Source organism: Eubalaena glacialis, chromosome X, assembly GCF_028564815.1.
Source record: "Eubalaena glacialis isolate mEubGla1 chromosome X, mEubGla1.1.hap2.+ XY, whole genome shotgun sequence".
Taxonomy (NCBI): Eukaryota; Metazoa; Chordata; class Mammalia; order Artiodactyla; family Balaenidae; genus Eubalaena; species Eubalaena glacialis.
The window spans coordinates 34,701,020-34,715,118 of record NC_083736.1 but is presented as its reverse complement, the minus strand read 5'-3'; the positions used below and the strand labels follow the sequence as shown (position 1 = coordinate 34,715,118).

General features: G+C 44.6%; 1 protein-coding gene across 1 annotated transcript in view; it reads right to left on the bottom strand.

Moving 5' to 3' along the window:
- Positions 1-7,725, bottom strand: part of LANCL3 (LanC like family member 3) — an 85,415-nt gene extending 77,690 nt beyond the window's left edge. The window contains exon 1 of the mRNA XM_061179059.1: positions 7,153-7,725. Coding sequence (XP_061035042.1) covers positions 7,153-7,725 — 573 coding nt within the window. The remainder of the gene's footprint in view (positions 1-7,152) is intronic.
- Between the last annotated feature and the right edge of the window lie 6,374 nt (positions 7,726-14,099).

Here is a 14,099-nt window from a genome sequence, read left to right as displayed (position 1 = left end):
GGAGCCAAGAATACTCAATGGGGAAATGACAGTCTCAGTAATAAATGGTATTGAGAAAACTGGATAACCATATGCAGAAAAATAAAACTGGACCCCTATCTTACACCACTTACAAAAATTAGCTTGAAATGGATTAAAGGCTTAAACATAAGACCTGAAAATGTAAAATTCCTGTGAAAAAACATAGGGGAAAAGCTCCTTGACACTGGTCTTGGCCATGATTTTCTGGATATGACACCAATAGCACAAGCAACAAAATCAAAAATAAGTGGAACTACATCAAACTAAAAAGCTTCTGCACAGCAAAAAGAAACTATTAACAAAAAGAAAAGGCAACCTATGGAACTATGGAATAGGAGCAAATATTTGTGAACCATAAAAGGTTAATATTCAAAATATATAAAGAACTCACACAACTCAATAGCAAAACAAACAACTGAATTAAAAAAATGGGCAGAGGAACTGCATAGACATCTCTCCAAAGAAGACATACAAACAGCCAACAGTTGGATGAAAAGGTGTTCAGTATCACTATCAGGGAAATGCAAATCAAAACCACGATGAGGTATCTCCTCACACCTGTCAGAATGACTATCACCAAAAAGGCAAGAGATAACAAGTATTGGTGAGGATGCAAAAAGAGAACCGTTGTACACTGTTGGCAGGAATGTCAGTTGGTACGACAACTACGGACAACAGTATGGATGTTCCTCAAAAAAGTAAAACTAGAACTACCATATGATCCAGAATTCCCACTTCTGGGTATTTATCCAAATGAAATGAAAACAGGATCTGGAGGAGATATCTGCATCCCCATGTTCATTGCAGCATTATTGACAATAGCCAAGCGGGAAGTCATGAGACAGACCTTGGTAAGGGAGCCAAGGGGCAGACACTTTGGTAACCACCCAACAGCCACTGCCCTCCCCTTTCTTCTTGTCAGAACCTGCATCCACTAGAGGTCAGAGGTTAGAAATGAAGGATATTAGCCTTTTTGGCATCCCCAGAAACCAGAAGTGGCCAGTGCTGGGTTGTTAACCAAGTGCTGGGTAATGAGGCAGAAGGGAAATTCTTCAAGGATAGGATGTTCCATATGATAAGAAAAAAATTCAAAGAAAAAACCCTCAGACCCAGTTGTATGGGAACACAATGCTTGGAATGGCAGCAGCCATCTTGCAATTTTGAAGAGTGATACAGCTCACACACCCAGAATAGCAGAGAAAAAGGTTGGAAAGGGCTTGGGTTCTGATGATTTTCCTGAGTTGCTGAACCAATCCTGTAATGACCTAGCTCTACACTCCTTGTCAAGTGAGGTAATAGTGTTCCCATTATTTAGATCAGCAGTCCCCAACCTTTTTGGCACCAGGGACCAGTTTCGTGGAAGACAATTTCTCCATGGACGGGGGTGGGGTGGGGGGGGAATGGTTCAGGTGGTAGCGAGTGATGGAGAGCAGCAGATGAAGCTTCGCTCTCTCGTCTGCCCGCCGCTCACCTCCTGCTGTGCGGCCCAGTTACCTGATTTAGATCACTTTCTACTGGACATTCCATTATTTGCAGCTAAAGGCATCCCCGCTTAGACAGCTGCCAACCACCTGCCTTAGGAATGAGCTAAGGACACAACTAACAATCTGGCAAAAGGTGTTTTCCTGTAATCATGGCAGTAAGATAGATTCCTTGTATTGGGTATAATTTTCTATGTGATGTTCAGAATCACTTTTGATTTTTTGTTAGTAGGTGCAAAGGGAAATAACATTGATTTCATTAAGCAGGTACTTTGTGCCAAGCACTACACCAGGCACTTTATCTAGGGTGAGTCATTGCAGCAACTTCCAGAACAGTCCCCTTTGGGGAAAGAAAATCACATCTATATTTTCTCCAGTCTTATTTAAACAACTTGGCATTTCCTTTCATTATGAATGCAGACCACGAACCACCAGGAGTACTTGTGACTTTGCCACCTATAGAAATCAGATATATTCATGTCACACTGCAGTTGTTGAAGATATCTTGAAATATCATTGACCCTCATGATACAAATGTACAATAATCCTTAGGCCCCGCTGCAAAACCTTATTGAATGTGTTAATCAAGCAGCACATATGCTACTGCATCACACATTTTTAAAATGTTTTGGTAACCGAATGTTAATATAATTAGCTTCCTTTGTAATCCTGTGTATTTTATGCATCTAAAAATGTTCTTCTAAAAAGAGGTACTGTAGGTTTCACAAGATTTACAAAGGAGTCCTTGGCACAAAAGGGGTTTAGACCCCCTCTAATCAGCCCCCCTTGTGACCCTTCTTAATACTGGTCAACCCATTATCTACACAGAACACCAGGGAAATCTTTTTTTGAAAGGTGAATAAGATGAAGACATTCCCGTTTCAACCTGAAACAAATGCGAACTCCTAACTTGGACGGCCCCAGCCCTGCAGGATCTGCTTTTCCCCTGCTCACAGCGCCGACCTGGTCTCTAGCCCTCTAGCCCTTGCGCACTCTGCTCCAGCTGGGCAGGCCACCTTCCTTTTCTTGGAAATCTCTAAGCAGTTGCCCACCTCGGGGGCTTTGTCCTTGCTGTCCCCTAGGCCTGGAATGCCTGCCCTTAAGGCAGCCACTTCACTCTCATGCTTCAGTGATGAGCTAGGACATCACCTCCGCAGAGAATGCTTCCCCGCTAACGTATGCCAGGCAGCACCCCTCCCCTCTCCCGCCCCGCCTGCACTTATTTCCTGTTTGCCTCCTTCCAAGCCCTTCTGACAACATAACTATATATTGATTTTTGTTCACTGCTCAATCCTGGCATCTGGCAAGGTGCCTGGCACACGTGGAAACCTGACATTCACTGAATGAATGAATGACAGACTAAGCGAAGGAGGAAGCTATTATTAATCCATTTTACAAGTGAGGAAATTAAGGCTCCAAGATGTTAAATTATTTGTCCAAGGTCACCCGGGGGCAAAAGTTATTATTTTAACTGTGGTCCCTAGGCCTCGCCCTTAATCCCTCCACCATACTTTCTAACTTCCTTTTCCCTGCAACATTTCCACCAATCTGGAAAGCAGAATAGACCCAATGCAAGTTTTTATGGTGTGATTTCTTGAGACTTTAGTGCTCCGTTGCTCAAGGCTATCTGCCTAACAAACCCTCTAAGCTATTTCCCTTGAGTATTTCCAGGAGGGCCAAATTAACCAAAAATATATTACCTGGATAGAGTGGTTCGTTCTGTCTGTATGTATGTCTCTCTCTCTGCATACACACACTTTTTTTTAATGTATGAATCTTATAAACAAATACAAATGATAAAATCAAATGTAAGAAAGAAAATGCAGAAAACGGTAAATGAAAGACGAAAAAAAATTAGACAAACCCAGGGCAAAGTTTAGTATGCAAAAACACACGTGATAAGGTATTGTACCTAAGCTGTGTGGACCACAATTCTGCCATATGCTTCCTAGTAGCCAACATAAAGTGAGAAAGACAATCAGTTACACAACTTATCCTGGAGATTTAAAAAATTCAATCAATTTCCAGGAGGAGCACAACTCTTCCTGTTTCGAAGCCTTGACAGAAATTCCTCTTGTGGATCTTTATAATGAAAGCATGGTAGGATATAGTGATCAGTCTTCTAAACTAAAACCTTACAAATAAATATATCAAGCTTCACAAAACGGTGTCTTAATAGACATGGCTGGTGTAATGCCGAAATCTACGCAGCACTGTATTGCCCTGCTGGTCAAAGTGTGGGCCCTGGACCAGCGGCATCACCTGGGAACTTGTCAGAAATGCGGAACGTCAGGCCCAGTCCCAGCCCTGCTGAATCAGAATCTGTATTTTATTAACAAGATCTGCAGGTGAGGCCTATAATGTTAAAGTTTAACAAACACTGGTCTAGTGGTTAAGTTTGATTTGAGGTCAAATTTGTAACAAACTAGTATTCATTTATTCACGCATTCAACCAATATTTACTGATACCTTGGCAGTAGGAAAGGATTTTTTTAAAGTTTTTATTGAAATAGGAAAGGATTTTTTAAAACATTAACACCAAAAGCAGCACCATAAAGGAAGATATTGATAAATGGGATGCCATTAAAACTGGGTGATGAAGCAAGCCACAGAGTAGACAATATTTGCACCACCACCAAAACAAGGAAAGCTGAGTACCCAAATATACACCAGGCACTGTCTAATGCTTAAGTACAGCAATAAAACAAAAACTCTCTACTCTTATGGAACTTACATTCTAATTAAGAAGACATAAACAGGGACTTCCCTGGTGGTGCAGGGGTTAAAAATCCACCTGCCAATGCAGTGGACTCGGGTTCGAGCCCTGGTCCGGGAAGATCCTAACATGCCACGGAGCAATTAAGCCCATGCGCCACAACTACTGAGCCTGTGCTCTAGAGCCCGCGAGCCACAACTACTGAGCCCACATGCCACAACTACTGCAGCCTGGGCGCCTAGAGCCTGTGCTCTGCAACAAGAGAAGCCACCACAGTGAGAAGCCCACGCACCACAACGAAGACCCAATACAGCCAAAAATAAATAAATAAATTTAAAAAATAAAGTATGTTCTGTTATTTTAAAAAAAGACATAAACAAAATAAGTAAAATGAAGTAAGAAAGGGGCATAAGTCAGGGGACAGGTGGCAGTTTTAAATAGGGTGGAAAGGGAAGGTCTCACTGAGGAGCTAACTTGGACAAGGTCAGGGAGCTAACCATAAAAATACCTACGGGAAGAGTATTCCAAGCAGAGGGAACAGCGAGTACAAACACTCTGAGACAATAAATACCTGAAACAGCAAGAAGGCTGGTATGGTTGAAGCAGGGCCCAGATCACATGCGGCTTTGTCAGCCATTTTAAGGATCTTAGCTCTAACTGTGAGTGAGATGAGCAGCCACTAGAGAAAAGGTAATAGGGAGCCATTGCAGGATGTTGAGCAGGGTAGTGACATAATGAAAAGTGTTTTTAAGAAACCCTAGTATCTCAGAGATACATGGAATGGCTTGAGTGAGAGAAGCCAGCTCAGAGTACATATATTGCACTAATCCCAGTATAGGGTGATTCATTCATTCAACTACTTATGAGATGGCAAAGATGTGCCTAGTAGGGTAGGGAGGAGCTAGACTAGGGTGGTAACCGGGCCAGAGGAAAGTGAATATAAATGACATTGGAGGAAAAGAAACCCAGGACAGAATGACAGATTATTTATAGAGAAATGACAGAAGTTCACAGTTCAATTTAATCAAGGTTTATGGATCATCTACTGAGGGCAAAGCCATATGCAGGCTAGGACATGGGGGTGGGGATGGTGCAGAAAACTTGTATTTTCCCCTCAAAGGGCTTCCAGCCTGGCATGCTTAGCCTCTGCCCTGCACCTGTCAAGCCTGAACTTCTTGGGTTACCACAGCTGAGGCTGGCACTGAGACTAGCTGATTTGCTCAGGCTAAGAGATGGGTTTTGTTTTGTGTTTTGTTTTACTCTCAGAGCTTGTTCTATGTCCTGGGAGCAGGGGCCAGAGCACCTCAACTTGATTAGTATAAAAAGAGAGATCTGGTTTGGCAGCAGGGCAAAAGAGAGGTCTTAATAAATGTCTTTGTGGATCAGCATTGCAGACTGGCCCTGGGCCACCAGTCTTGAGGCAAGGAGTCCTGATCTGTTGCCACCTGCGTAGCCTGATGGGTCTCCCACTCTGCCATTCCATTCCAGAGAAAAGCATAGAAAGGGAAAGCAGCAAGTTTAAGGAAAACAACTAGGGGGGAAAAAAAACCCCCACGAATTTGAAAATTGCCTGCCGCCAGACAGCAAGGTCTGAGGAGCAGATGCAAATATAATGCAAATGATATGTAAATAGCCCTGTGGCCTTCTCAAAGGTTTTATACAACTGGAAGGGCCCTTGGGAAACCGCTAGCAGATAACAGTGACTCAGAAGCAGAGTGAACTATTTCAAGACAACTTGGTCACACAGCCCTTTGCTTCCCTGCTAGCACAGTGCAGTCTTTAGTAATCTTTTTTCTCACTTGAATTAACCTCACCTGCTATAAATTAAAACAAAAATCAAGCCTGCCTCTGTAGAGGTTATCTAAGTTAATTACACTTTAAAAACACTGTGTGCCTTTAATTTTTCTTCAAACGCCGCTCTCGCCCAAATAGAGCCAAGTTAAATGTGTCACTTCCTCCCTAGAACAATATTTGGCTCCAGTGGGTTATGAATGAAAGTGCCTCTCTTTCAGTTCTAGTTACTATGATCCTTTGGAGGATTTTTTTTGCCTACTCTACAGGAACTGGCACATTCTCTTCTAATATCCACACGCTGTATTCAAAGTGAATCCGGAAAAAAAACCCCACCCCATATGTAGCTGTGAAATCCAATTCACTTCAAGGAGCCACTGGAAAGCTATTCATTAAGAAAACCTGCCCTGTCAAGTATGCTGTCGTCTTGACAATCCTAAAGACGCACTTGAAAATGAAAAAAACAAAAACACATAGAATTACAATGGGGTAAAATTCTGTCTACATTTATTTAAAAGAGGACACCCCATCAGATCTGCATTTTATAAGAGCCATGAAATGAACTGAATAGAAAGCAACACAGGAAGCACATCAGACCTATAGCTGGGCAGTTATTCTGGGTTACAGACCTGGGGGTCGCAGAAGCAACTTACCTTCACCTTAATGATGGGAACAATAATAGCATATCAGCCCCCCAAACTTCTATTATTTTCTAGTACTCTAACATTCGAGGGTGCTTCAGCTTTTGACAGGGGGGGGTCAAAGGAAGGGAAATCTCTTTCATTTGGGATTAAAAAAAAAAAAATCTCACTTGAAAGGGCCTCCAGAAAACTACTGGGCAAATTGGCTTTTGGGGAGGTGCCACGTCCGCTGTAAAACACCAGCAAAGCGCAAAGGCTCAGAATCCCAACTGAGAGACTGAGAGTGGGGGGGGAGGGAGAAGAGGGAGAGGGAAAAAAACAGGAGATAAACCTCAAATAAACCTCAAGAGACTCAAGAAACGACAATATCAGACAAAGAGTAACAAAGAGAGGTGGAGAACAGCCAGGGGCGCTGTTCCCGGAGCCGCGAGTCCGGGGCAGGGCGGCGGGTCAGGGCCGGGCAGGCGGCGAGCGCCGCCTCGCGGCCGGGGCTGCCTCTTACCTCCTGGGCGAGTTTCTGCTTGAGCACGAGCGCGGCGCACAGGTAGCCCGCGCGGCCCACGAACAGCTCGTCGGAGCCGCACTCGAGGAAGGAAACCGGCGCGCATACGGCGCACAGAGACCGGAACTTGCCCAGCGGCTGCACGTAGTCGGACCGGCCCAGGGCGTGGTACACGAGCGTGGCCACGGCGTACACGCCCGCGCCCCCGAGCAGGAAGGCGGCGCGGGTGTCGGCGTCCGGCTCGCCCCACTCCTCGGCGCGGGCGCACGCGTCGATGAGGCGCTTGGCCGAGCGCAGGTAGCGCTCCCGGGCCCCGGCGAAGAGCGGGCTCTGAGAGACGTGGTAGAGCATGTAGGCCACCCCGGCCACGCCGCCATACAGCCCTCCCTGGCAACTGCTGGCTGCGGCCGCCGCCCCCCGGCCCTCAGCGCCGCCCCCCAGCGGGGGCAGCTCCTGGAGGATGCGCTCGATGGTGGCGGTGACCAAGGGCGCCACCGCCTCCTCGCACTGGCCCGCCAGCAGGCTGCCCTGGTAGTCATCGAAGCGGTTGGCGAAGCAGCGCTTGGTGTCCATGCTGCCGCCCGTGCCCCCCAAAGCCGGGCCGGGGTCTGCCGGAGGGCGCGCCCTGCGGTCCCGCGCACCACCTCTCGCTCTTTGAGGCACTCGGATGGCGGTGGATGCGGCCGGAATGGAGCGAGGAGGCTGAGACGGGAGGTGACAAGAGGAGGCGGGCGCGAGGAAGGAGCGCGGAGCGGATTGCCAAGTGGGGCACCGGATTGCCGCGAGGCTCCCGAGTGGCCCCGGCGAGCGCGGGGGATGCGCGTCTCGCGCTCCCCTCGCAGAGGCCGCGCCCTTGCCGAACCCGCCCCCTCCTGCGCCGCCGCAGCTCGGCCGCCTCTCGTAGGGGCCGAGGTGATCTCCGGCAGGACCCACGCGGGGGCCGCGCCACTCCTCTCGCTCCGCCCCCGGCTCCTCCCCTCTCGGCGGAAGGCCAGGAACGCGCGGGACACCGATCCGGAACGCTGAGGATGGGCATACGCACACCTGGCGGCGGAGGCGAAGACCTCGAGTCCCTCGTGTACTCCAGGGTGGCCCTCCTCGAGTCAGCAGATCAGCATCACCTGGGAGCATGTTAAAAATGCAGCAGCTCAGACTTCACCCCAGACTTAGTGAATCAAAATCAGCATGTTTAGCAAGATCCCCAGGTGATTCGCATGCACAGTAAAGGTTGAGAAGCCACGCAACTAGTAGAGGCTACTGGGAAAAAACTGAGCGCTCTCCTGCAACTTGTTTTTCGTCTTGGTCAACTTGGCTTTCTCATGCTGAGTGTTTCATCCCAAAGGCTGAGGGATTTGAATGCATCACGCACGTTTCGTGCAGTAAAACGGTGAAATGCCCCATAGGGTAATTTTTTCTCGGCCTTGGCTGTCGTGTTGTTTTTCTTGGACTATCTAGGAGTAAAAGTTCAAAGAACCACACCAGGATAAGGTAAGGGATGGGGGTTCTGTCTCCTACTCTAGAGACCGCCCCCGACCCCCATTCATGCATACTGAGCACCCCGCAAATGTCTTGAGGCCATTAACTAGTGAATATAAGGGTAAACGCTGCTGAGAATTTTAATTAGGCGTTTTGACCCTTTTCTGTGTGTCCTTAGTTACTTCCTTCCCTCCTTTCCTTCCTTCCCATGTTTCTTCCCTTCTGCTCCTTCCCCCCCCCCACACCCGCCGCAGGCGTATTGAGTGTCTCCTATGGGTCCTGGACCCTGAAAATAGACGGATAAACAAAATAGACATGGTCCTAGACCTCTTGGAGCTTACAGCCCAGTGGGAAAGACAGAAAATGAACAATTAAACAAATGAATTGCCTTCTTTTGCTCAGCTGTTTTGAAATAATTCTTCCTTTCCCAAAGTGTTGACTAGTGAAGGCCAAAGAGCTCACCTTTCCCAGGGGTATTTGCATTTTGATAGGGACGGTGCAAGACACAAAAGAATGAGTGACTCGTGGAAAAGTTTCTGACCCTTTGCTGGGAGAGCAGCAGCTCCACTTACTTGAAAGGCCAGTTTTGCTTGGAGGTAATTTTTTTCCTCAAAAGTGTTAATTGTCGCAATGATTTGGAAGCAGAGATTAAATAGGCTGTCCCTCTGTCCTTGCTTGATGTATTCTGGAGAAGTTCAGTTTGCCAAGATGACCGCCAGGACTGACACATCCATAGAGCGGATGATATGGCCTCCGTTCTCCTGTAACGTGCCGAAACAGGTTCATTTTTAATTATAATAATAAAAAGCTAAGTCCACTTTTAGGCAGGGAGTGTGATGGGCTAACGGTATCAAAGGAGCATCTGGAATGTTCTGTTTCTCCTTGGAGCTTCTTCCTCATCCCTCAGTCGTAGTAGGCGTTAGGAGTGATTTTTGCCCCTTTGAGCAAGGAGACATCAAATGCAAACCTGCATAAGCAGAAGTGAAGCCTTATTCTACTTTATTCCTCCCCACCTCACCCTCGTCATGAATCTAGAGGCAACTCTGTTCATTCTGGCTCTGATTATCCTTCCACACAGCCCAGCACCAAGGTAGCACCAGCAGCAATGAAAGGGACTTGGGCTGATAGCCTTCAAAATAAAATGGAAGCAGGTCTCCGAGAGAAGCTCTGCTTTTTTCCCACTTGTGTTCCCCTCCCACCTCCTGCCAAAAAACGCTGCATAACAAGCAATCACAAAATCTTGTAGCGTATAATAATAAGTTTATTGCTCATGCGTCTGGGATCTTGGCTGCGCTCTGGGGGTGGGCTGGCTGTTGCTTAGGGAGACTGGGTTGACTGGGCTCTGGTCCACATGTCTCATCCTCCAGCAGTTCAACTCTGGCATGACTGCATGGCAATGGCAGAGGGGCCAGAGCACAAGAGGAAACATGCAAGACTTCTTTAGGTCTGGTCTCAGAGCTGACACACTCTTGTCTGCCTTATTCTATTGGCAAATTACATCAGGAAATACAGGGTGTCTTTATGTAATTCCAAAGCTACATGACAAAGGGTGTGTATACAGGGTGGGGTGAAGTATTAGGGTTCCTAGGGGTTTCTTTTCTGCAGTGATGCCCACAAGTAGAACAAAGGTCGCAAGATGGATGAGAAACAGCCTGGTTTGGGAGAAGCAAGAAATTAGTGGTATCTAGAAGCCCTCTTAAACTCACAGGACAAATTAACCCTTTTACCTGTAAACTTCTTTCCCAAAGACCTTGCCACTTTGTTGCACAATTACCTGGCAAAATCTTAGCACAGAACCTTCTTCAGGGCGAAGTTAGCTAGTTAGACCACGTGAAGCCTCGCCTCTGTCATTTACTTAATTTGCAAGCAGTGTTGTTTATTTTAATATCATGACTCCACTAGAATATACTCTCCGTGAGGGTAGGGCTTTTTGCTACATTAATTTACTGATCTGCACCAAGAGCCTGGAATAGTCCCTGGCACATGTAGTAGGCACTCACTAAAAGTTTGTGAAATGATGAATGAATTGCCATTAAGAGAACCGTTAGCAAGGTCACCTGGAGTGTAGCATGCAGTGAAGCCTTTATTGAAACTTTAGCCTGACTTGATTAAACTCCCACTGTTTTCTTGGATCCTTTTGCTCTTTTGAATGTGAGGATGTAAACATTCTGCAGTTTCTGCCTCCTTACTTTGTTTCTCCACGAAGTCTGGTGACCTCTATACTCTACCTTGAATTCAGTGACTTCACACATTCTATTTTTAATAACTAACCCTGTGTGGGAGATTGTATTTTCCAACTACGGCCCCAACAATATCTGCTCTGCCACATGCTCCTCTACAATGTGACCTTGACACTCCTCTCATCAGGAGGTAAGGTATGTGCCCCCTGAGTGGGCTGAGAATCTGAGTGGGAATCTGAGTGGGCTTATGACTTACTTGTAACCAATGGAATGTGATCAAAATGACACTGCATGTCATGCAAGGCTAGGTCATAAAAAATGATACAGCTTCCGTGTTACATGCTGAAACACTCATATTTGGAGCACTGAGCCACCTTGTAAGAATCTAAGAGAGGCTGCCATTTTGTGAGGAAGTGCAGACAACATGAAGAGGCCATTTGTAGGTGCTTGGATCAACAGCCCAGCTGAAAGAATCAACTGACAGTTATGTGAGTGAGCCACCTTGGATATACAGCCCAGTTGAGCCTTCAGATGACTACAGCTCCATGAGAACCCCATCCCAAACCACTCCAGAATTCCTGACCCACAATATGATGAACAAAATAAAATAGTTGTTTTGAGCTACTAAGTTTTAAGATAATTTGTTATTCAGCAATGCTAACTAGAACATCCTGCTAGCTTCCCATCATCCAATGCCATAAAGTCCCTGTAATCAATAGTGCACTCAAGAGGCTTTTTATGGAGGAATCTAAGCAGGGAGACAGCAAGTATTCAGGCACACAGAAAATTGTGTTCCAAAATAATCTACTTGGACTCTTTAGAAGTAGCACTGACCCCACAAGAAATATGCAGCCTATACAAAACTTGCCAAAGCCATTTATTTTGTCCTTACCTGCAAGACTTTTCCTGATATTTACAGAATCTCTAGCAGCATTTGCTGACAGGCAGCTCCCAGCACGTGGTTTCTGTGATCCTGCTGAATTGCCCAGTTCCTAGCTCTTCCTCAGTATTTCCTTAGTATGCAGATTATGCAAAACTATGGATGGAAAATAGTTTTAGTGGGTTCATCAAGGAAATCATGTAAAAATTATGCAAAACTATCCAGGAAAAACATATTGAAATTAAAGGGCTTCTCTTATGAACATCATTGCTATCTAAGGGTGAATATGAAAAAAAAATTGTTGTATAACTGTCAAACCTCACCATGTAAGGTTTAGTACATTTTATGGGATAAACCATCTTAAAATTACTTTCAGAAAGTTTTCCAAAGTTTTGCTCAAAGCGTGCGTTTTGAAAATGGTTTAGATAACTGAATCAGTGCTATGTCCAGTCCTTATAGCACATTCTCTTTGGAGATGCATCTCTGATTTTTAAAAAATTTTTACTTTATATTAGAGTATAATTGATTTACAATGTTGTTTTAGTTTCAGGTTTACAGCAAAGTGATTCAGTTACGCATATATATATATATATTCTTTTTCAAATTCTTTTCCCATTTAGGTTATTACAGAATATCAAGCAGAATTCACTGTGCTATACAGTAGATCTTTGTTGGTTATTTATTTTAAATATAGTAGTGTGTATATGTCAATCCCAAACTGCCAATTTATCCCTCCCCCCACCTTTCCCCTTTGGTAACCGTAAGTTTGTGTTTTAGGTCTGTGAGTCTGTTTCTGTTTTATAAATAAGTCCATTTGTATAATTTTTTTAGATTCCGCTTATAAGGGATATCATATGATATTTGTCTGACTATCTTCACTTAGTATGATAATCACCAGGTCAAACCATGTTGCTGCAAATGGCATTATTTCATTCATTTTTATGGCTGAGTAATATTCCATGGTATATATGTACCACATCTGCTTTTTCCATTCATCTGTCGATGGACATTTAGGTTGCTTCCATGTCTTGGCTATTGTAAACAGCACTGCAGTGAACATTGGGTTGCATGTATCCTTTCGAACCATGGTTTTCTCTGGATATATGCCCAAGAGTGGGATTGCTTTATCATATTGTAGTTCTGTTTTTAGTTTTTTAAGGAACCTCTGTACTGTTCTCCATGGTGACTGTACCAATTTACATTCCCACCAACAGTGTAGGAGGGTCCTCTTTTCTCCACACCCTCTCTAGCATTTATTGTTTGTAGACATTTTGTTGATGGACATTCTGACTGGTGTGAGGTGATAGCTCACTGTAGTTTTGATTTGCATTTCTCTGATAATTAGTGATGTTGAGCATCTTTTCATGTGCTTTTTGGCCATCTGTGTGTGTTCTTTGGAGAAATGTCTATTTAGGTCTTCTGCCCATTTTTTGATTGGGTTGTTTATTTTTTTGATATTGAGCTGCATGAGCTGTTTGTATATTTTGGAGATGAATCCCTTGTTGGTCGCATTGTGTGCAAATATTTTCTCCTATTCTGTGGGCTGTCTTTTCGCTTTGTTTATGGTTTCCTTTGCTGTGCAAAGGCCCAGGGATCGAACCTATGCCCTCAGCAGTGAAAGTGCAGAGTCCTAACCACTGGACTACCAGAGAATTCCCGCCATTTTGTTAATTGTTTTGGATTTGTTTTTGAAGGTCTTTTTTTCTTCCCTTCATCTTTTGTTCTCTTGTGATTTGACGACTAACTTTACTGTTGTGTTTGGATTCCTTTTTCTTTTTTGTGTGTGTATCTATTGTAGATTTTTGGTTTCTGGTTACCATGAGGTTTTGACATAGTAGTCTATATATAAACAAGATTGTTTTAAGTTGCTGGTCTTTTCATTTCAACTGCATTTCCAGTATCCTGCATTTGTACTCTCCTCTTCTCACGATTCCTGGTTTTGATATCATATTTGCGTGTGGATGATTTCCTACCTTTACTTTATGTTTGCCTTTATTGGTGAGCTTTTCAATTCATAATTTTATTGTTTCTAGTTGTGGTCTTCTCTTTTCCATCTAGAGAAGTTCCTTTAGCATTTGTTGGCAAGCTGGTCTGGTGGTGCTGAATTCTCTTAGCTTTTCCTTGTCTGTAAAGCTTTTGATTTCTCCATCATATCTGAATGAGAGCATTGCTGGGTAGAGTATTCTTGGTTGTAGGTTCTTCCCTTTCATCACTTTAAATATATTATACCACTCCCTACTGGCCTGCAGAATTTCTGCTGAAAAATCAGCTGATAACTTTATGGCGATTCCCTTGTACGTTATTTGTTGCTTTTCCCTTGTTGCTTTTAATATTTTTCCTTTGTATTTACTTTTTGTCAGTTTGATTAATATGTGTCTCAGCATGTTCCTGCTTGGTGTTATCATGTATGG